This window comes from Dendrobates tinctorius, unplaced genomic scaffold, assembly GCF_039654945.1.
Source record: "Dendrobates tinctorius isolate UK_male_01 unplaced genomic scaffold, ASM3965494v1 ptg000159l, whole genome shotgun sequence".
NCBI lineage: Eukaryota > Metazoa > Chordata > Amphibia > Anura > Dendrobatidae > Dendrobates > Dendrobates tinctorius.
The window spans coordinates 19,960,069-19,984,674 of record NW_027361826.1 but is presented as its reverse complement, the minus strand read 5'-3'; the positions used below and the strand labels follow the sequence as shown (position 1 = coordinate 19,984,674).

General features: G+C 46.7%; 1 protein-coding gene across 1 annotated transcript in view; it reads right to left on the bottom strand.

Moving 5' to 3' along the window:
- LOC141052372 (man(5)GlcNAc(2)-PP-dolichol translocation protein RFT1-like) overlaps positions 1 to 24,606 on the bottom strand; it is a 63,507-nt gene that overhangs the window by 35,487 nt on the left and 3,414 nt on the right. The window contains exons 5-7 of the mRNA XM_073549620.1: positions 14,834 to 14,966; positions 12,236 to 12,314; positions 11,938 to 11,988 (exon numbers count right to left, since the gene is read on the bottom strand). Of these exons, the coding sequence (XP_073405721.1) occupies positions 11,985 to 11,988; positions 12,236 to 12,314; positions 14,834 to 14,966 (216 nt within the window). The 3' untranslated portion in view covers positions 11,938 to 11,984. The remainder of the gene's footprint in view (positions 1 to 11,937; positions 11,989 to 12,235; positions 12,315 to 14,833; positions 14,967 to 24,606) is intronic.

Here is a 24,606-nt window from a genome sequence, read left to right as displayed (position 1 = left end):
AAAGAAAGAAGAGGATCAGGCTATATGTTTAAAGGGCCCTCCACTTCCTCCAAAAAATCTCCCCAATGACATCAGGCCGGAGGTAGGGGGAAGGCTTTCTCTCTTCCTTTCCGCCTGGGCGAATATCTCCCCCATTACATGGGTCCTAAACATAATAAAGGACAGGTTAAAAATAAAATTCATCTGTCCGCCCAGGCGTACCTTCATAATGACACCCCGAAGGAAAGCCCAAGAGCAACAGCTGGCACTGGAGACGGAAGTCTTGGGACTAGTGGAAAAACAAGTCCTACAGGAAGTCCCAGTGCAAGAAGAAGGAAGGGGGTTCTACACCCCCCTCTTCTTAATACAAAAACCAGACGGCTTTTGGAGAACCATTGTCAACCTGAGGAGACTCAATCAGTGGGTAGACAATTGCTCCTTCAAAATGGAATCAATCAACACGGCCACAAAGATCCTGTTCCAGCATTGCCTCATGGCAGTGATACACTTAAAAGATGCCTACTATCACATCCCAATTCATCGGGAGTATCAAAAATATTTAAGAGTAGCGCTCTAGGTCCAGGGGCAGGTGAAACACTACCAATATGCAGCCCTTCCGTTTGGCCTGTCTACAGCCCCCAGAGTATTCACCAAAGTGATGGCGGAAGTAATGTCTTTTCTTCATTCCAGGGACATAGTGATCGTCCCATACCTAGATGACTTTCTTGTAATAGGGAGATCGGAGTCCCACTGTGCATATCAAGTGAAAGAAGTAATAGCAACTCTAGTAGGACTAGGATGGATAGTAAACATCCCCAAGTCAAGGTTAACCCCAGTAAAAGAGCAATCCTTCCTAGGGTTGATATTGGACTCCGAGCGACAACGTTGCCTCCTGCCAGAGAACAAAGTGACCAAGATAAGGGGCCTAGCTCGCACAGCAATACAAAAACCAAATATGACACTGAGGAACGCAATGTCCCTTTTAGGCTCGCTGATATCATGCATACCCACAGTAGCATGGGCGCAGTACCACTTAAGACAACTACAGTGGGAAGTTCTGTCAGCACAGAAACAATTAAAAGGGCATTTAGAAGGCAAACTATGTCTCTCAGTGGCTGTAAGAGATTCCCTGCTCTGGTGGACTGTAGAAAAGAATCTAACAGCCGGTGTCCCGTGGCAAAAACTAGTCGAGGACATCATTACAACAGACGCGAGTGCCACAGGATGGGGAGCACACCTGAGATCCCACTCAATACAGGGGACCTGGTCCTCACTAGAAAACGATCAGAGTTCAAATGTAAAAGAACTATGGGCAGTGGAAAAAGCCGTGAAACATTTCCTTCCCTTACTTCGGGGCCGCTACACCCGGGTCATGATGGACAATCAGACAGTAGTAGACTACATCAATCACCAGGGGGGAACGAGATCTCGGGGACTCATGCAAATATTGGATCTACTCTTCCAGCTAACAGAACAACATCTGTTATCCATCACAGCACTGTATATAAAGGGGGTAGAAAATATACAGGCAGACTTCCTGAGTCGCAGGCACCTAAGGCAAGGGGAATGGTCCCTAAACCCCCAAGTCTTCCAACAAATAGTTCAGGCCTGGGGCAAACCAGAAATAGACCTGTTCGCTACCACACACAACAGGAAGGTCATTAAGTTCTGCTCACTAAATCCAAAGGGAAACCCCTTCGCAGTAGATGCCCTACAAATACCCTGGAAGTTCATCCTGGCCTATGCATTTTCCCCGATAACAATGATCCCAGTAGTGGTCAAGAAAATCAGGGAGGATCGAGCGAGAATAATGGTTATAGCTTCGTTTTGGCCGAGGAGGCCTTGGTTCTCCCTTCTGAGACTCATGTCGGTGACAGATCCATGCATATTACCGGAGATTCCAGACCTGCTTTCCCAGGGACCAGTGGTCCACTCTCAGGTGAAGGGCTTCCTGTTATGATTGAGTCACCGTAGGAGGCAAAAACAGAAATGCTAGCTAAGTCCAGAAAACCAGAGAAGTTGGCAGCTATCGGATTGCAGACCCCTGAACATATCAACACAACTAGCAGTAGCCGTGGGGGGTTCCTACGATGCCCTAGACCCCTCAATCACAGCCGGAGAATTAAATAGGCCTAAAGAAAGAAAGGGGAAATCTAAACTGCCCCAGAGCAGACCCCAAAGCAATAGGCAGCCCCCAACATATAATGATGGTGAAGCAAGATGAAAACACTAACACAGGCAGAAAGATAGACTGAGCAAGGACGGGGCCCAAGCTAACTAGATAGAAAAGGACAGGAAGGTTGCTGTCTGCAATCCGTGAAAAACCCTATGAAAATAAGAGCCAACAGACTGACAGTGAAAAAGGCCCTGAAGACGCTAGGCTTCAAAAAAGCTATGTCAGTACTCAGGAATATTCTGAAGACAGAGCTACAGGCAAAAGGAGATTCAGCTCACCCCAGCAGGGAATGGCAGAATCCAGAAAAGCAAGGAAAACAAAAACAAAACACAAAAGCTAACAGGCAAAGCAGAAAACTTAGCTTTAGAGGAGCAGGAATCAGACTGGTGTCCTAGAAGTCCACAGAGAAATCACCCGCAGGGCAGAAGGGCGTCGGCAGCCTTATATCCAGTCCGTGACTCCACTCAGCCAGTCATCCTCATTAGGCTCAGGTGCCTGATAATCAGGCTCATTACCTTCCTTTACCAGAATAGGGAGTTCACCAGACCTCAGTGACGAAGGGGAAAATGAACTCACAGCAGCTTCCATCTAGCAGCCTGGAATTTGAGAGGGTGCTACTGAGTCGCCAGGGATTCTCTCCAGGGTTAGTCTCCACCCTGTTGAAAAGTAGGAAACCTATAACATCCCAAATCTACGGTAGAACGTGGAAAAAGTTCCTAGACTTCCTGGGGGAACCTTTAGGGGATGTAGCGCCAGTGGGACCTATCCTAGAATTCTTACAGTTGGGGCTGCAACTGGGGTTAGCCACTAACACACTCAAAGTCCAAGTCTCAGCTTTGGGGGCCCTATATAACTGCAACTTAGCAGCCAATAGGTGGGTGTCCCGATTCATAAAATCCAGTGGCAGGTCAAGGCCAGTCATTATTCCAAAGATACCACCCTGGGACCTCAACCTAGTCTTAGAGGCCTTAACCAAAGATCCCTTTGAACCACTACTAGAGCTGTCACCAAAGCTACTTACACTTAAAACTGTCTTACTGGTAGCCTTAACATCAGTCCGAAGAGTGAGCGATCTACAAGCTCTATATGTCCTCCATATACGCAGATCTTGGATGACAGAGTGGTTCTAAGACCGGACCCGGCCTATCTCCCCAAGGTAGTCCAAAAGTATCATAGGACTCAGGAGATCTCCTTGCCATCTTTCTGTAACAATCCTAGAAACCCGGGGGAGCAAAAATTCCATACATTAGATGTAAGAAGAGCCATAGTACAATATATCTCAATGACTAGTCAGTGGAGGAAAGATCAGTCCCTTTTTGTAGCCTTTCAGGGTAGTAGAAAAGGGCACGGGGTAGCTAAGAGTACCATTGCCAGATGGATCAGGGAGGCCATTATGTTATCCTACTCCGCAAGTGGCGCTCCGGTTCCAGAAGGCATCAAGGCTCACTCCACCAGAGCCGTGGCTACCTCCTGGGCAGAGAAGGCTGAGGTATCGTTTGAGCAGATTTGTAAAGCCGCTACCTGGTCCTCACCTTCAACCTTTTTTAAGCACTACCGACTTGATCTATCTTCCTCTACTGACCTAACCTTTGGTAGAAGGGTGCTGCAAGCGGTGGTCCCTCCCTAAGGTGTCTTATTCTACAAAAGTCTCTCATGTGTGCCGTCATGGGAGACGGGAAAACACCATGGTTACTTACCGGTAGCCGGTTTTTCCGGAGCCCATGACGGCACCTGTATATTCCCCCCCTTTTCACTCCTTTTGGTGTGCACTATAGTTTGGGTGTTTTTTTAGTTAGATATAATGTGGTGATAGTTTTACCATGTGTACTAACCCGGGGGGGCCTCTCATGCTCTGTAAACCAACTGAAGCGAGGGAGAGGTACCGCCCCTTTTATCTTCAGTAGGGTTCCTGTCCTGACTGGGCGGATCCCCTCTCTCATGTGTGCCGTCATGGGCTCCGGAAAAACCGGCTACCGGTAAGTAACCTTGGTGTTTCCCTGCTGTCCATGTCCAGGGAGATTAGCTACGGTGCCATGGGTTGTAAACTTCTTGATTATGTTTAGAATTGAGCAAATTTGTTCAAATTCGGCTCCGAATACGATCGGCAGGGAATATTGGTTTTGCAATATTTGTCAAACACAGCCGAACGTCATTAGAGTCAATGGGAGTAGAAATTACCGAATATGTTCGGAACCGATCATAAGACATACATTCGGCACAAATAGGGTACCCATATGGCATGAATATGGCAAATTCAGATTCGGCAACCGAAGCCAAACCAATTCGCTCAATTCTTTTTTTTTTTTTAATCAGATTGTTATAATGAAAATGTGAATAAAAACTAACAAGTGAAAAACAACTGTATCACCATCCAGCATTCTCGAGCGTACATTTAGGGCACTGCGAATCCCTCCTCATCCCCATATCAAATAACCATTTAGGGGTTCTATAAACTCTATAAAGAATATACAATTGGGACAAACGATTGGGTTCACTAAGAGACAGCCTGGGGACCATCTGCAGAATAGATTCCCATTGATCCCCTGAAATGGCGCCCAACTGTTGCTCCCACTTCGCCAGCGCTCCTATCGGATGCTTCACCAAAACCATTGAAAGAAGTCCACCGTACACAAACGAGATTAAACCCCTAGTGGATGCCTGCAGCCCGAGCCTGCTGACAATAGCATCCTGGTGTATAGATATGCTATTCATTTGGTCCTGCACTGTGTAGGCATGCTGCAGATACTGGAAGAACATAGAGTGTTGGAGCGGAAAATCCCGTCTCAGTGTGTCAAAGGACTTAAAAACCCCATCCTCCACTAATTGCTACAGCCACCAGATACCTATTGGCCTCCATTGCGCAAAACCTTTAAGCGACCTCATTTGCGGCAAATACAGGTTATCCCAAATAGGGGAGTATTTTGTGAAACCCGTGATTCCTCTTAACTGTTTAATTTTATCCAACACTTTAATCATGAGAAGGACCGTAGGATATCTAGACGCCCAAGGTCTAAATCTGCCCACCTCTAAGTTGGATAACAGCGACCCCTGACCCACAAGAAACCGGAAAATCAACTGGCCCCCGCTGTCTCCGCTGGGAAGCCCTCCATTCCCCCTGCCATGTGCTGACATTGAGAGGAGAGAAAGTAGAGCCATGGATTGGGCAGCGCCAGCCCCCCCTCCTCTTTAGATTTTTGTAAATGTTCCAATTTGATCCTTGCACCCTTTTTTAACCAAATAAGTTCTCTAAATATCGCATTAATTTTGTAAAACCTATTTTGAGGGAGCCAGACTGGGGAGTTGTGAAGAACATACAGAAGCTGCGGCATGATCACCATTTTCAGTAAGTTCACTCTCCCCACCACAGAAAGATGCAACTTAGCCCAGGCCTTAACCTTTCCCTTAATCCTGGCCATCAGTGGCGAGAGATTCAAATATTCAAAATCCATTAGTTTATTAGATATTATAATACCCAGATATTTGAAAGTCGTTACAACCGGCACCTGTGTGACGTTGATTGGGATCGGATCTAAAGGGAGAATCGCAGATTTTTCCCAGTTAATAACTAGTCCCGAGACAGCGCCAAAAGAATTAAGGAGCAGCATCACATTATGTAATGATCTATCAGGGTCAGCCAAGAACATAAGCAAGTCATCAGCATAGAGTGCTACCTTCTCCTCCTGTCCTCCGTATCTAAACCCCTCGATGCCCTTATCATATCTTATTCTGGAGGCCAGAGGCTCTATCGCTAAAGCAAAGAGTAACGGGGACAGAGGGCAGCCCTGCCTCGTACCTCTATAAAGAGGAAAAGGGTCAGACAGTGATCCATTTGCTCGTATTGGTGCTTTTGGTTCGGAATATAGAAGCCTGATCCAGCTAATAAAACCCGGACCAAACCCTATACAGCGAAGTGTAGCCCAGAGGTAGGTCCACTCTACACTGTCAAATGCCTTGGCGGCATCCAGAGGCAGGACCACCCTCCCCCCGCATTATCCGCCCTCACCTGCATGTTCAAATACAGTCGCCTAATATTTATGGCCGTAGACTTACGAGGCATGAAACCCGTCTGATCCGAATGTACTAACGATTCCACCACCTTCGAAAGTCGAGTGGCCAAAACCTTCGCCAGGAGCTTAATGTCCACCGTCAGGAGGGAAATGGGTCTATATGACGTCGGGAGTGTCGGGTCTTTGTCCTTTTTTGGCAGCACAGTAATAATAGCTTCCCGCATAGAAGATGGGAGAGCTCCAGAACTGAGACTATCATTGAATACAGCCAGCAAAGTAGGGAGTAGTACAGATTTATACTTTTTGTACACCTCAACCGGTAAGCCATCCACCCCCGGCGCCTTACCATTGGACATAGATCCCAAAGCCTCTTCAAGCTCCCCCAAGTCCAGCGGCTCATCAAGCATACGTCTCGCCTCGTCAGTCAGACGTGGGAGTTTAGCGGGCCCCAAAAAGTTGTCAAGGTCTTCAGTCGAGGCCCTGGTGTGTGAGGAGTATAACTCGGTATAAAAAGTCTCCAAAATTCTCAAAATACCCGGTGTGTCAATGAAAAGTTGCCCACCCACATAGAATCATAGAGTTGGAAGGGACCTCCTGGGCCATCTGGTCCAACCCCCTGCTCAAAGCAGGATTCGCTAAATCATCCCAGTCAGATGTCTGTCCAGACTCTGTTTGAAGACTTCCATTGAAGGAGAACTCACCACTTCTCGTGGCAGCTTGTTCCACTCATTGATCACTCTGTCAAAAAGTTTTTTCTAATATCTAATCTGTGTCTCCTCCCATTCAGTTTCATCCCATTGCTTCTAGTCTTTCCTTGTGCAAATGAGAATAAAGTAGATCCTTCTACAATGTTACAGCCCTTTAGATATTTGTAGACAGCTATTAAGTCTCCTCTCAGTCTTCTCTTTTGCAAACTAAACAATCCCAAATCCTGCAACCTTTCCTCATAAGACAGGGTTTGCAGACCGGTCACCATTCTGGTTGCTCTTTTCTGAACTTGCTCCAGTTTGTTGATGTCTTTTTTAAAATGTGGTGCCCAAAACTGGACACAATATTCCAGATGAGGTCTGACCAAAGAGGAGTAGAGGGAAATAATGACTTCACGTGATCTAGACTGTATGCTTCTGTTAATACATCCTAGAATTGCATTTGCCTTTTTTGCTGCTGCATCACACTGTTGACTCATATTCAGTTTGTGATCTATTAGTATACCCAAGTCTTTTTCACATGTGCTGTTGCTTAGGCCTATTCCTCCCATTCTGTATATGCTTTTTTCATTTTTATTGCCCAGATGTAGTACTTTGCATTTTTCCCTGTTAAAAACCATTCTGTTAGTTGCTGCCCACTTCTCCAGTTTATTTATATCTTTTTGAATCCTCTCTCTCTCTTCTCTAGTATTAGCTATCCCTCCTAGCTTTGTGTCATCAGCAAATTTAATCAGTTTACCCTCAATTCCTTCATCTAAATCGTTGATAAAGATGTTGAACAATACAGGGCCCAGGACAGAGCCCTGTGGTACCCCACTTGAGACATTCTTCCAACTGGATGTGCAGCCATTTACGACCACTCTCTGGTCGTAAATGGCTCCCGAAGGCCGGCTATAAACGAGGACCCCCCCTGTGCTGAAGTTATAACCGAGAGCAAATGACCAACACTCTCCGCATTTTCAAAATATTGAACTGACTGAAACATATGTTTTCGTTTCGCAGTTTCTAGTGTCATTTTAGTCACCTTCAACTGTGCCTCTTTTAGCCTTTTCTGACTGGCGAGAGTGAATCGCATGGAGAGAGCCTTTTCCGCATCCTCCAGCTCATGAAGTATAATCTGAGATTCTGCTCTGGAATTAGATTTAAGCTTTGAAATCTCACGTATATACATGCCCCGCAGGTATGCCTTCAGAGTCTCCCAAACAGTCAAACTAGATGCTGAACCCAAATTAAACCTGAGATGTTCCTGTATCTCAAAGCTAAAGCTATCATTCTTATCCACTAGCTGCAGCCAAAACGGATTAAGTCGCCATAACGGTTTAGTTTTCAATCTATTATCCCCCCCCTTGATTGTAATGGACATGGGCGAGTGATCCGACACTGTTCTCGGCAAATAATTAACGTCTAAAATTTTTCTCAGCATCAAATCATCACCCATAGCCAAATCAATGCGTGACACTGAGACAAAGGTAGAGGAGAAGCATGAATATTGGTAGACATCAGGATTACGACTTCTCCATAAGTCAGTCAGGGCTAGCTCATGTAACAAAACTCCAAAAGGCGTACAATTACCTCCCGATTTCAGGGGTGCATGATTCCCTCTATCCCAGTGGGAGTCCAAAACATTATTAAAGTCCCCCACCAACATATAAGGGACCCCCGGAAAGTCCCTCAACATGGTATGAATTTTATATAGAACTTTGCTGCTATAAGGCAACATGTCCCCCGGCAGTGCCAAGGGTATTTCAAACAAGGGCGATGTTATTCCCTTCCACATCAGTCAACGGGCGTTTCACTTCCTAACTGCTGCCCACACATAACAGGATGAGTCCCCACAGCACATGGCAACCATCTATTGCAAAACGACAACATGTCGAGCAGTTTCCTGCAACAGAACCGGAAGTCAAGACACCAGACAGTGCAGAAGTGTCCAAAGTAGCAAATACATCACCAGCCGCATTCCCGGTCTTCCTCATCCTTCCTCAGCTGCTGTTCATTCAGATCCAGCCAGTCCATAGCAACTTTAGCATCCAGAAAAAAGTGAATTTTGTTCCGGGCCTCGACCCGCAGCTTGGCCGGGAAAATCATAGAATATCGGATACCTATGGCCCTTAGACGTTTTTTGATGTCCATAAATTTAGCTCTCATTCTTTAGACTTCTGGCAAGAAGTCAGGGTAAAAAGAAACTCTGGAGCCATCAATAGAAAGGTCAGGATGTTCCCTTGAGTATCTAAGGATATTATCCCTGTCCCTATAGTGGAGAATTTTAGCCAAGATAGGCCTCGGTTGGTAACCAGGAGGAGGAGGGCGGGTCGGAACCCTGTGAGCACGTTCAGCAGCATATAAATGAGTTAGATTATCAGTTCCTATTTTCTCCTTAATCCAGGCTTCGATAAAAACAGTAGGATTTTTGCCTTCATAACGTTCAGGCATGCCAACAATGCGGACGTTGTTCCATCTAGACCTGTTCTCTAGGTCATCAGTTTTGGCCCACACAGCAACCATATCTCTTTTAAGTTCTTTATGATGCTGCGCTGACTTAGACACAGTACCCTCCACAACTCTGACTCGTTTCTCAAGTTGCCCGGTTCTGTCTTTAACGGTGTGCAGTTCATGCCTCACATTTTGCATGGATTCTTGTAAATAACCCAGCTGAGTGAGCACAGAAGAAATAGCAGACCCACACTGCATAACTGCTGTCAGCACATCTTTGATAGTAGGTTCAGTTGGCATTTGCAGCTGCAGTGCTTGGAGCTGGCTTTTGTTTTGCTCCACTAGTTCTCCCCAGCTGGCTGCAGCGTCCTGCTTCTCCCGACCTCCAGAGCCTGTGGCCTCCTCCTCTCCCCTCTCTCCCACCTCCGGATCCATACCTTCACCTGCAGACTCCAGCTCTTCATCTGTCTCCTGGAGGGACTCGCGCTCTGCCTCCTCCACTCTGGCAAAGCGTCTCAGCCGGGCTGCCACCTCCCTGTTCCTGGCCTCACTGTCTGCAGCCGCTTCCTCCAGAGCACGCACTGTGTTAGCAGCGCCATCTTGGGACCCATGCCCCAGCTCATTAGTCACTCTTCTCTGACCTTTTTTTCGCATGATTTAGGGCTAGAGGCTGAATATTTCTGTCCAGCGGCACCCGCAGGTCTCAGGAATGCACACATTAGTTACTGACCGTGCTGTGGGGATATAATGGCAGTAATCAGTAGCTGTGTGTGGGAGCTCAGCAGACCCACGTCCTCCTCACATGCTGCTAGGCCACGCCCCCCCAATCCGCTCAATTCTAATTATGTCGTACACCGTGGACAAAGGAACATCAAGATTTATGGAGATGGACTTGTAAGTTTAAGATTGTTAATATTGTTCAGCAATTTTGATTCCAAAGTCCTCAGACGGTTCCCCTCTCCTCTTTCTGCTCTCCATGCTTAGTAGGGCACAAACAGACACACAATGCAAAGATTGGGTTAACTTCGCCCCTTTTTATCTGGTTTCAGGTGTGATTTCACTATTGCCCACACCCGTTACTTGCCACAGGTGAGTTTGAACGAGCATCACATGCATGAAATAAAAGCCACAATTTTGGAAAGGTGCCAACAATTTTGTCCGGACCATTTTTGGGGTTGTGTGTGAAACTGTCCAATTTGTCTTTCTTTCCTCTGTTTTTTTTGTGTTGTTCCAATACACACAAAGTAAATAAACATATATAATAAAACTTGTGTAATTGTAATAATTCCTAGGGTAAATGCTTCATTTTCAGGAACAATTTCGAGGGTATCAACACTTTTGGCAGAAATTCAGCCAGAATTCTGGTGTATTTAGTAAAGCTGCTGCCATCTGCTAACTTCAAATAATTTACATGATTATCAGAAAGACTGCTACTTCTAGTGTAGGACCTGAGCGATGGGTACATGATGCAGTTTCTATCTTTTAAAGAGATTGTCCACTTCTTTTACATTGATACTTATCCGTAGGATAGGTCATCCATGTCTGATTGGCCGGGGTCCTACACCTGACGCCACCACTGATCAGCTGATCATCAGCTGGTTATCGGTGCCGGATGTGGCCGCAAGTACTCACTTTCTTAGCTGCTCCATCTATTGGTAGCGTTCAGGGCTTGGTACTGCACATCTGCCTCCTATTCAAATCAATAGAAGGCAAATTTGTAATACCCTGTGGCAGCCACTATCAGGAGACGGCCAGCTCCGTGAGTACTTCCGGCTGGCGGACACTGACAACAGCTGATCGATGGGGGTGGCAGCCGATCAGACATTGATAATCTATCCTAAGGATAGATAAGTCATCAATGTAAAAAGTAGTGGACAACCTCTTAAAAGATAGTCAGCGGTGATCGTTTAATAGCCTCTTTATACAGGCTGACCACGATTGCCTAAATGCATCTCAGAAAGACTGGCAAAGCTATTATTTCCCACTACAATATATTTATTTATATCTCCATTTGAAAAAGATGTGTATGTAACAGCGTGTCCCTCCCCCGACCTGAGTCCCTGGACTGCAATGTAATCAGGCCTGAGTCATCAACCAGTGGGGGAGTCTGTCTTTGTTCTCCTCAGCATAGGACTTATCCAATACAAGCTGTAGCTTCTGGAAACTTCTTAAGTTAGCCACATAGTCAAAAGTAGGTGGGAGACTTCCCCCATCGATGGGCTGATCCCAGGACAATAGCCTCATGTGTTGGCTGAGTGGAGTTGGGTGTTGACAAGCCAAGTGCTGGGACCTTATGCTGAGGAGAGATCCTGGTGCCCGTGTGGGGAGAGTTAAAAGCTGCCACGTGGAATGGTGTGATGTCCCTCATCTGTTGGATCCATTGAACTCATCCCAGGATTATTTTGTCTTTTCCCTGGCGTCGGATTACTGGGTGGAGCCACCGAAACTGTTTCCCTCTTGATGTGGACTCATAGTGGACTCTAAGAGACGCTACTGATATTTTATATTCTGTGCTCCCTGTCTCAATAAATCCCGTTAGATTGATCTTCGGCCTGGTGTCCCTTCATGCTCTGTCACACACATCGTCACAGTGTAATACACAGAAAACAGTGGTGTAAGAAAGTTTGCAACTTACCCTGATCTCCAAATGACAGGACACTGAGAAAAGTCATCACATAGCGCTCACCTAAAAAACAAAACAAGTATCATATATTATATTAAAATCTAACAGCTATAGGTTAAACCTTAGGATTGTTTCCCTTTTCTTAAAGCTCTTAGATACCGGAAACGTGAAGAAGAAGTCCATACAAGGTTAGAGAATGGCTAACAGCGTCATTTTTGCTTTTCCTCCTAATAAAACCACACAGAATGATAAACAGGAAAAAAAACTCTCGTCAACCCATAATTTACTGATGTGATGGCTACAAACTAACCTTCTGTAAGAATCTGTTTCAGAAACGACTGCTTGAAGAAGCTCCAGGCTAGCCAGGCCTGCTTCCAATCCAAAAAGTCCTGTTAGAGATACAATCAGAAAATCAGCTCCGGTTACTGCACGCGGCCATGTTATTCTGCCTTATCTAGGCTTCCTGCAGTACAGCAGAGCTGAGAATTGTCATTACACCCCTTATCTTCCAATAATAATTAAAAGGCACTGCTGATCATGCACCATTCTACACAGCACAATGAAAACGTGTTGCCGCTTGCAGGCTCCTCTGACAATATTGGCACATAAAGGTAAGATTGAGCTATAAAGCCATGTTGAAACAATGTGATGCGTTCCAGGGGCATTTTCTTAATGGAACTGAAAAGGTAAAAAACCTGTGTTCTGGGAAAAAGAGCACAAAAAAGCATCAGAAACACATTGTGCTTTATTGCTTTTGTGTCTAATTTTCTTCCTCCATCATTTCCTAAAGGCCTCCTGATTATACACCGACATCCAAGTGCTGGCCACAGAAGGTGAAACCAGGCCAAGCACGGAAGTGAGAAGCCGTTTCTGTAGCCCCCATAGACATGATTGGGGGCTACTGAGAGAGGGTAATATTAGTGAAGGCACAGTGCAAACTTGCAATTTATGCAATAAAAAGCAGACAAGAAGTTAGAGGGGCATTCTGGTGACAAGTTATCACTTATTTGGAAGATAGGGGGTAACTTGATCAGCAGGGGTCTGACCACTGGGATCGGCACTGATAAGCAGAAAGGGGCACTTTTATTCCTATTACACTGAGGCAGCAGTGCACAGCTTGATGGCAGCTCCATTAATTCCCAATGAAGCTGCAGAGTGTTGCATCTGACCTACTGCTCCATTTTGGAATGGGGATACAAGTTCCCTGATCTGTTGATCGGTGCATTTGGATTAAAACACCAACGTGTGAATGAGGTCCAAGGCCAAGTTCACACAGTACTTGTAATTTTTTGGCTAGTGTCACGCCGCTCTCACCTGGGGCCGGAACCCTGCGCCCGACGTCACCACTTTCAGCACGCGGCCGCTCCACGGGTCCCGTCGGGTGCGCACGTGCACCTCTCATACTCAGTTACATGCCTGCACAACGTTGCTAGTGCGCATTTCTAGGTTCTAGCTGCAGCCTTGCCCTCTCTATGGTACTGGAGGACCCGACCCGAAAGTCCTAGCACTCATGCCCTATATAAGGCTACCTCTTCCTATGGGAGGTGCCTGATTATTGTTGTGCTTCCGGGCTTGGTCTGCTTGGTCCTTACCTGGCTGTGCGTTGTATTCAGGTCCGCTGCCTCGTGCTCCGTGCCTGTACGCTGCCTCGTGCTCCGTGCCTGTACGCTGCCTCGTGCTCCGTGCCTGTACGCTGCCTCGTGCTCCGTGCCTGTACGCTGCCTCGTGCTCCGTGCCTGTACTCTACTCAGCCTTGCCGTGCTTCCTAGCACATGCTTTTTATCTACACTCTGCTCTGTGCTCTGCCATACTCCTTTGCACACACTCAGCTCCTGCCTTGTTCTTTTCGTGCTTCTCAGAACTCCCTCTGCCTAACCTTGCACTCCGGCGTGCTCTCTGCGCACGCTTTGTCTAACTCTGTAGTCTGGCGTGCTCCCTCGCACGCACCCTGCTTTGCTTCCCCCGGGCGTGCTTGTCTGTGCACGCCATACGTGCTCTCGTGTACCCGCCTTGCACTATCCTGTATCTAACGCACTCCTGTGTACAAGCCTTGTACTGTCCTGTACTCTCCGTGCCCCCGTACACTCGCCGTGTATTGTCCTATACCCTGCGTGTCCCTGTGTCCACGCCTTGCATACTCTTGTACTCTGCACTTTCCCTGTTGCTAGACACACTCACTCGTGTCTCCTGTGAGCCGGCCACCTGGTTCCAGCAGTCGTGGCACCTCACCCCCTTGGGCTTGTCCCTGACACTCCCTGTATAGGGGGTGGTCCCCACTAGGTGAGCTCGCCCTAGGTGGGTTGGTGCCACGACACAGAGGGTCCACTCCAGAAGTCGTCACAGCTAGTTACACCAACAATTTTGGCCACGATTGGCTTCATGTGCAGCTCTGTGCACTCATCAACATGGGGGTTGAATGCAGCAGCTGCCCGTTATTACATAAAATGACCAGAATACAGCTTGTTGGGATATTTCCCAGCATACAGGCTACCAACAGTCCATGTACTGTCCTTGTGTGGTCCTTAGTGCACCTGGACCAAAAATATGCCTGTCCAAAGGAGACCTAAGATAGCAGCAATCACGTGACTGACTGTCCATACGACAGCTGCCATGGAGGAGTTTCTACATTCAGGTTTTCTTGATGCAGTTTCTGAAGCCAAAGCCAGGAGAGGATGATAAATAGAGGAGATCTAAAATGAAAATCGTGATGGTCCTATTTTTTAATCCAGTTTTGGTCTCAAAATTGCATCTCAAAACCCGAACTTGTGAACATGGTAGACGGTCAAATTCTAAAACCACCAAGACAGCCTTCTCTGCCCCCCGAGTAAATGAATCTGGTCATTTAAAGAAATTAAAATGAATAATGATGGGAATGACAACTAAAAGGATGCGCCAAACACCATATTACCTGAGATACAGAGCGTCGGGGTAAAAATTCCATCATGCTGTGAAGAGGAAACGATTTCTTCTCTGCCTCCCGAGAACCAAGAAACTTTGCGAAGTAGACGATGTAACAGAGAGAGCAGGCTGGTGTACAAGACCTAGGAGAGACAAAGCGAAAGTTACAAGGCCAGGACTCTATAATGTGGGCTCAGTAATGGCTCCCCTGGAAGAGATCAGCCAAGTACGGGACCACTGGGTGGGTTAACACTGAACGCCTATTGCCAATCAGCTTTATATACACCAATCTGCTGTTTGATAGCCTCTTTATACAAGCAACTGTGCTTCCAAAGGATTGTTTTGTGAGAACAGACTGTCTTTGTACTCGGCAGCACATGTTCTGATGATGTGCTGCTGAGAAAGATGGGTTTTAAGAGCAGCTTAATAATCATTTCACCAGATGAACGACCATTTTGCTCATTTGTCAGGTGATCGGCAGCCACTCCACGATTGTGAGGAAACTTGTTCACCATAATCAGCTAGTGTAAATGCACGCTAACAGCAATGCTCCATGGGAGATCAGTATGTAAATAAGTTCTCTAACAGAGCGAAAGAGCTTCTCCTGCAAGTACAACCCAGGAGAAGTATTTATCCTATTAGACAATGTCCGAATCTTGTAACATGACCTGGGATAAACAACGAGCCAGAATTCATCTCCAGCAGCCTGTTTCGGGGTGTTTTCCCATCATCAGTGTACAGCAGAGTCATCCCTGTACAAATGGTAATCAAATCATTCAACTTCTGAACTGATCCACCCTGCGTGTATTCACTCCATTCACTGTTATAGCATGCAGCCTGAATGGTTCAACTCCCCACCTCTGCTGGCTGTCATTTCTGCTGCAATATATCCAAATGGTACAAGTCCATACTTCTGCTTGCTGTCTGTCTTTTGCTGCTTTACAATTTTTGCGGCATATTTTAATGTGCCTGCTAAAGCTTTGGTATAATTCATTTGTTGCACTGTATTTCTTACTGCTTTATATCCGTGACTGTGGCCTCTCTAGAGCTTATCAGGTGAAAGGTGCTATAGCAAATAAATGCAACCTGGTCTCCTGCCTTTGATCATCTAACCACCCCCTGGTGTGCTAGCCCCAGCTGCCAAATTATCCCAAACCAGCTCCCACAGTCCCTCTCTCCTGACCCTGTAGTGTGGCCTATATATTTAGTAGTTCCTAAGGGGACGCACGCAGTGTGGGGTGCAGCACGCAAGCATCCCAGAAGCAAAGCATCCCAGAAGCTAAGCATCAAGCAAAAGGGCAGGTATCCATGGCCGTTAATCAGGGCAGGAATCAGGTAACCCACACTTTTCTCTCCCCTTTATCCATGTGCTTTACTTCTATCCTTCTGTGCTCCCTTGCCATCCACATTCACCACCCCATCCCCCCTCCATCACGACTCATACACATCAGCCCCTTTATACTTCCCTCTCCCATGTACAGCTCCCATGCACTCCTCACCTTCCTGAGAAACCTCAGCCCATCTTGCCCAAACACATCGCAGAAAAAAACTACTTACAATTCCAACAACTATTTGCTCCTTATCTTCCTACTCCTACTGATTTCAGGTGACATCTCCCCCAACCCTGGTCCACAACACCCCAACCTCTACCCCTACCCTACCTCATATCAAAATGATATTAATCTTATTAATATTACTTGCACTCCCTCATCTCCATCTTTTAATTGTGCCCTCTGGAATCCACGGTCTGTATGTAACAAGCTTCCTTTCCTGCACAACTACTTTCTGAACAACTCTCTTAACCTGTTGGCCCTCACTGAAACCTGGATTCAGGATTCTGACACTGTCTCTCCTGCTGCCATTTCCTATGGTGGCTTACAATTCTCTCATTCCCCCCGAGACCCACAAACAGACATGGTGGCGGAGTCGGCATACTCCTGTCCCCACTATCCACTTTCCAGGTCATCCCCCCAGTTCCATCACTCTCCTTCCCTTCTTTTGAGGTCCACACCATCAGGCTCTTCCGTCCCCTCTCCCTCAGAGTAGCGGTCATATACCAGCCCCCAGGCTCAGCCACTCACTTCCTTGACCACTTTTCAGCCTGGCTGCCGCACTTCATGTCCTCAGAACTACCAACTCTTATCCTGAGAGACTTCAACATCCCCATTAACAGCCCTAGTTTCACAATTGCATCCCAGCTTCTATCACTAAGCACCTCTCTAGGCCTCTCGCAGCTTTCAACCTCTGAGACACACAAGGACGGTAACACCCTTGATCTGGTCTTTGTCCGGCTCTGTTCAATCTCCCACCTAAATAACTCACCGCTTCCACTCTCTGACCACAACATTCTCTCCTTCACGCTCACAAATTCTCGCCCACCCCAGCTTACTCCTACCTACCACACAGTCAGAAATCTGCAAGCCATAAACCCTCAGACACTTTCAGACTCCCTACACTCATCACTGTCCCCAATCTCCTCTTTTTCCTGTCCTGATCTGGCTGTTCATCACTACAACGACACTCTTAGAAGCACCCTAGACCAAGTAGCTTCCCTCACCCTCAGAATCTCCAAGCACAGAGTAAAACAGCCCTGGCTCACATCGCAAACTCAACTTCTCCAGCGATGCTCTAGGAATGCTGAACGCCTATGGAGAAAAACCCGCACACCAGAAGACTTCATCCACTTCAAATTTATGTTAAGAACCTATAACACTGCCCTTCACCTCGCCAAACAGACCAACTTCACCACCCTGATCTCCTCACTAGCCAACAACCCCAAGAAACTTTTTGACACTTTTCACTCCCTCCTCAGGCCAAAAGCACAAGCCCCTATCACAGACATTTGTGCTGACGACCTGGCCTCCCACTTTACAGAGAAAATAGTTAATATCCGTCAGGAAATCTGCTCCCAACCACCAAGTGCTGTGACTTCCATCCCTTCCTGCATCTCCCCTGGCTCACTTTCTACATTTGATCCCATCACAGAAGAGGAAATCTCCAGACTCCTCTCTTCTTCTCGTCCGACCACATTCACTACCGACCCCATTCCCTCACATCTCCTCCAGTCTCTCTCTCCAGTCGTCAAAACTCACCTAACTGCAATCTTTAATCTCTCCCTCTCCTCGGGCATTTTCCCATCCTCCTTCAAACACACCATTGTTACTCCATTACTAAAGAAACCTGCTTTTGACCCATCCTGCACAAACAACTACAGACCAGTCTCCAATCTCCCCTTCATCTCTAAACTTTTGGAGCGCCTAGGTTACTCTCGCCTTACCCATTACCTCTCCACTCACTCCCTCCTAAACCCTTCACAGTCCGGCTACCGCCCCCTACATTCGACTGAAACTGCACTCATCAAAGTGACCAATGACCTTCTGACAGCAAAACGTAACGGTGACCACTCTCTGCTCATTCTTCTTGACCTATCTGCAGCTTTCGACACTGTTGACCACCATCTTCTACTCTCTAGGCTCCAGTCACTAGGCATTAAGGACACTGCTCTCTACTGGTTCTCTTCCTATCTTTCTGACCACTCACTCAGTGTTTTGTTCTCTGGCTCCACGTCATCTCCTCTTCCTCTCGCTGTCGGGGTACCTCAGGGCTCAGTCCTTGGCCCCCCTTCTCTTCTCTCTCTACACGGCCAAAGGACAGACCATCAGCAGATTTGGCTTTCAGTACCATCTTTATGCTGATGACACACAACTATATACGTCATTCCCCGACCTTACCCCCGCAGTACTAAAGAACGCCAGTGACTGTCTGTCCGCAGTCTCCAACATCATGTCCGCTCTCTATCTGAAACTCAACCTCTCCAAAACTGAACTTCTTCTGCTCCCGCTGTCTACTAACCTTCATAAATTGGACATTTCCCTCTCTGTAGGTGGCACCACAATAACACCCCGGCAGCAGGCGCGCTGTCTGGGTGTAATCTTTGACACCAATCTCTCCTTCACATCCCATATACAATCTCTTGCCCGCTCTTGCCGCTCACACCTAAAGAATATCTCTAGAATCCGCCCCTTTCTCACCATGGAAACAACAAAAACCCTCACTGTACTATTGATCCACTCCTGCCTGGATTACTGCAACGCTCTATTAATTGGCCTCCCCGTTACTTGACTATCACCTCTCCAGTCCATACTTAATGCAGTGGCCAGGATCGTCCATTGGGCTAATCGGTATTCGGACACATCCGCTCTTTGCTAGTCCTTACATTGGCTGCCCATTCATTATAGGATCCAATTCAAAGTACTTGTTCTCACCCACAAAGCTCTCCACAGTGCAGCACCCCCCTACATCTACTCCCTCATTTCTGTCTATCGGCCTAACCGACCGCTGCGCTCTGCAAACGACTTTCGACTAACCTCTGCACTAATCCGTACCTCCCACTCCCGACTCCAAGACTTCTCCTGCGCTGCGCCAATCCTCTGGAATGCTCTACCCCAAGAAATTAGGACTATCCACAATTTGCATAGTTTCAAGCGTTCCCTCAAAACACATTTGTTCAGAGCAGCCCATCACGTTCACTAATCAAAGTCATTCTATGTGTAAGTGTGCGTGTGTAGCCCATTCACTATCTCCATCCATCCCTCACTCCCTCAAGATGGCTGGACATTCATTGTAAATACATCATTGTAAATACACACCTGTACCTTGTATCTCCCCCACCTCATTGTAGATTGTAAGCTCTCACGAGCATGGTCGTCTTATTTTGCTTTCATTATTGTATTGTTAACTTTGTTACTTATGACTTGTGTTTGGAACTGTTAAACTGTAAAGCGCTGCGAATATGTTGACGCTATATAAAGATTATTATTATACCTGGTCATGTTAAATGGTACTGACTTATAGGGTAGCCTCCACTCTACGATGGCACTTACCAGAGCAATCTTTTGCAAAATGAAAAACTAGTTTGCACTGGTTTCTATAAAACAGAGAGGGAAAGTGGTCTTCAAAGGGAACCCATCACCTCATTTTACCGCTATAAGATGCGGCCACTGCCTTTCGGGGCTTATCTACAGCATTCTATAGTGCTGTAGATAACCCTCGGCCTGACCTGAAACATAAGAAAAACAAGTTTTATTATACTCACCCGGACCGACGGGTGTCGCAGGTCCGGCGCCTCCCATCTTCATGCGATGTCGTCCTCCTTCTTGCTTTGTGCCGCGCTACTGCGCATCCGTACTGATCTGCCCTGTTGAGGGCAGAGGAAATCCCTGCAGTGCGCAGGCGCTGGGCCTCTCTGACCTTTCCCGGCGTCTGCGCACTGCAGTACTTGGCTCTGCCCTCAACAGGGCAGATCAGTACGCCTGGCAGGATCGAGGCACGAAGCAAGCAGGATGACGACATTGCATGAAGATGGGAGGCGCCGGACCTGCGACGCCCATCGGACCGGACAGCCTCCGGATGAGTATAATAACACTTATTTTTCTTATCTTTCAGGTTGCACCGGGAGCTTATCTACAGCATTATAGAATGCTTATATGATAATGCCCAGTATCAGAGAACGAGACAAGGCGGTGACCATGGTCCAAAAACGCCTTGTGCATGGATTACCACTCCATATGCTAATCTTAAAAAGGAGAAAACGGAGTAACGGATCCAAAATATATGCAAAAGTATAAATTTTATTAGTACTCACATCAAGTGCTGACAAGTATACAAGTTGACTAAAATAGGGGGGATAAGCCCCAATGATACAACAATCAGGACAGACAAGGACAGGGTAAATAAAATGATACCAGTGCTCGAAATCTACATGGCACAACGTTCAGTCAGCCCATGGGCATTGCACATAACAGACATATGTCTAATGGTAAAAGATAGTCAAATATGGCATACTCAATTTAATGTGTATTGTACATAGTTGTACATGTCTAGAGCGCCAAAAAAAAAAAAAAAAACCATCCAGAGGGGTCAATGTGCAAGTCCAATGGACACTGAACATAAATGAATCAATGACATGTGAAAGGATTCTTAAATAGTTAATAACATATGTATCAGCATATCAAAACTGCGCAATTGTGCCAGAGAGAACCCGGGAGACGACCCGCCCAGCGGTCCAAATGACCGAAGTGTGGAAACAAGTAAAGGCAGGCTGCTTACCGGGGAGCAGAGGAGGTGAAGGCCCATGCAACAACCCCCGACGTACGTTTCGCGCCCGCCACAGGCGCTTTATCAAGGGAGCATTATAGAATGCTGTAGAAAAGCCCTGAAAGGCAGTGGCCGCAACTTATAGCGGCAAAACGAGGTGACAGGTTCCCTTTAAATGTCATAAATGGTCATAAATATTTGATCTGTTTGGTTGCTGACTGGGATCCCATTGCCACACTCCAAATAAAGAAGTGTCCGCATATTATAGTCTACAGGAAATGCAGCCAAGACCCCACTAATCACACATCACATCCATAAAGCATGGTTTTACAGGGAGCATCAGAGACAAGGGAGACAGTCAAACTGCATGGAAACAAAGTTCAGGCATCCCCTAAGGCCTGTTTCACACTTCAGTTTTTTTCCATCAGTCAAGATCCGCCGTTTTCCAAAAAAAACGGATCCGTCATTTTGTTTGGCGAATCCGTTTTTTTTTTTCCCATTGACTTGCATTACTGGCGGATCTTGACGGATGGCCATCCGTCGGATCCGTTTTTTTGTGGATCCGCCAATTTTGTTGCGTCCGCCCACAAGCCCGGACGGAGCTTGTAATGTTTTTTTGGCTGAAGGATCCGCATTTTTGTACTGCGCATGCCCGGAGGAATCTCAGCCGCTGAAATCATTTCTGGCGAACGGTACAAATCTCTCTCTCCCCCCCCCCGGACTGCGGTTCATTTAAAATTATTCAGTCAACGGATCCGTCAAAAAAACGGTCCGCTGGCATCCGTTAACTTCACTTACCAACGGATCCGCTTTCCACCATTTTGGCAGATTTTAACTGACAAGTAAAAACTGAAGTGTGAAACAGACCTAAGGGGCCGCGGTAAGCGCATGAGCCCACTGTAAAGGTAGCAGCAATCTGAGCCGTAGATCTACGCTCCCGTGTTTCCTTCCACTATGTCTCCTTCATCTTCAAGAATCCTCTACTGGATTGTGATGTGATACATCGTGCAGAGCACAGTACAATACGTATGCAAATAAGGGGGTTCCGGTCCACCATTATGACCCTCATTTTGCCATGTTGGGTGTTTCCCCTGCATCATCTGAGATGTGTGTGCACTGACATTGCCTATGCCCAGGCACGCTGAGACACCTGCGCACACGCAAGCACACGGGTCAGGCATGTTCTCCTCCCTGGCATGTCTCTGCTGGCGTCACTCGCTGCCTTTCCAGGGGTATCAGTGTAGTAAGCGGCATCAGCAGAGGAGCTGGGGGGAGACCGCGGCCGGGCACAGGCGGTGGCAGTACACCAGCTGACTTTAGGCAGCACTTGCTCTTGGAAGCGAGCACTGTCCATCAGGAGAGGTGGAAGACTCCAACATGCAGGATTCTTATAGAGGAATCCCCCATATCACAATTTAGTTCTTATAAAATGTATTTGGGGAGTTATGGGGGACAGACTCCCTTTAATATTTAGACACAGTACATGAATACAGTTCCATCCAAAAGATATCGACACCCTTTATATACTAATAAAAAAAGATTTAAGACACCAACAGTGTAAGACCAGGACGGACGTGTGCGACAGCAATCTCCGTACAGAGCTGCGGAATATGGGGATAATATACAGTGGGGCAAAAAAGTATTTAGTCAGTCAGCAATAGTGCAAGTTCCACCACTTAAAAAGATGAGAGGCGTCTGTAATTTACATCATAGGTAGACCTCAACTATGGGAGACAAACTGAGAAAAAAAAATCCAGAAAATCACATTGTCTGTTTTTTTTTCATTTTATTTGCATATTATGGTGGAAAATAAGTATTTGGTCAGAAACAAAATTTCATCTCAATACTTTGTGATATATCCTTTGTTGGCAATGACAGAGGTCAAATGTTTTCTGTAAGTCTTCACAAGGTTGCCACACACTGTTGTTGGTATGTTGGCCCATTCCTCCATGCAGATCTCCTCTAGAGCACTGATGTTTTTGGCTTTTCGCTTGGCAACACGGACTTTCAACTCCCTCCAAAGGTTTTCTATAGGGTTGAGATCTGGAGACTGGCTAGGCCACTCCAGGACCTTGAAATGCTTCTTACGAAGCCACTCCTTCGTTGCCCTGGCGGTGTGCTTTGGATCATTGTCATGTTGATAGACCCAGCCACGTTTCATCTTCAATGCCCTTGCTGATGGAAGGAGGTTTGCACTCAAAATCTCACGATACATGGCCCCATTCATTCTTTCATGTACCCGGATCAGTCGTCCTGGCCCCTTTGCAGAGAAACAGCCCCAAAGCATGATGTTTCCACCACCATGCTTTACAGTAGGTATGGTGTTTGATGGATGCAACTCAGTATTCTTTTTCCTCCAAACACGACAAGTTGTGTTTCTACCAAACAGTTCCAGTTTGGTTTCATCAGACCATAGGACATTCTCCCAAAACTCCTCTGGATCATCCAAATGCTCTCTAGCAAACTTCAGACGGGCCCGGACATGTACAGGCTTAAGCAGTGGGACACGTCTGGCACTGCAGGATCTGAGTCCATGGTGGCGTAGTGTGTTACTTATGGTAGGCCTTGTTACATTGGTCCCAGCTCTCTGCAGTTCATTCACTAGGTCCCCCCGCGTGGTTCTGGGATTTTTGCTCACCGTTCTTGTGATCATTCTGACCCCACGGGGTGGGATTTTGCGTGGATCACCAGATCGAGGGAGATTATCAGTGGTCTTGTATGTCTTCCATTTTCTAATTATTGCTCCCACAGTTGATTTCTTCACTCCAAGCTGGTTGGCTATTGCAGATTCAGTCTTTCCAGCCTGGTGCAGGGCTACAATTTTGTTTCTGGTGTCCTTTGACAGCTCTTTGGTCTTCACCATAGTGGAGTTTGGAGTCAGACTGTTTGAGGGTGTGCACAGGTGTCTTTTTATACTGATAACAAGTTTAAACAGGTGCCATTACTACAGGCAATGAGTGGAGGAAAGAGGAGACTCTTAAAGAAGACGTTACAGGTCTGTGAGAGCCAGAAATCTTGATTGCTTGTTTCTGACCAAATACTTATTTTCCACCATAATATGCAAATAAAATGAAAAAAAAACAGACAATGTGATTTTCTGGATTTTTTTTTCTCAGTTTGTCTCCCATAGTTGAGGTCTACCTATGATGTAAATTACAGACGCCTCTCATCTTTTTAAGTGGTGGAACTTGCACTATTGCTGACTGACTAAATACTTTTTTGCCCCACTGTATAAGCAGCTGGAAATGCAGAAGTAAAAAATATCTATCTATATAATTGCCTTGTAATGTTTTCATTTCCTGTTCTGAATTCCAAGAGGAGGAAGTTCACCGACCTCCATATTGGGACACCGAAGTGATGTCCCAGTATGGAAACTGCTGCTGGTACCAACCTATTGCGCGATACCACCAGCGGAACACCGTCGCACCACACACACACTCTACGCTGTACGCAGCACACACTCACACTCACGCAGCCTTTTGTGCGGTACCACCAGCGGAACACCGTCGCACCACACACACACTCTATACGCCGTACGCACCACACTCACACTCACACACTCACATAGCCTCCTGCGCAGTACCACCAGTGGAACACCGTTGCACTGCCCCTGCGTGAATTCCACGCAGTGAATCATTTGGCTGATCCTGGCGGCAGATGCACGACGTGTCTATAGGCAGAGGAAGC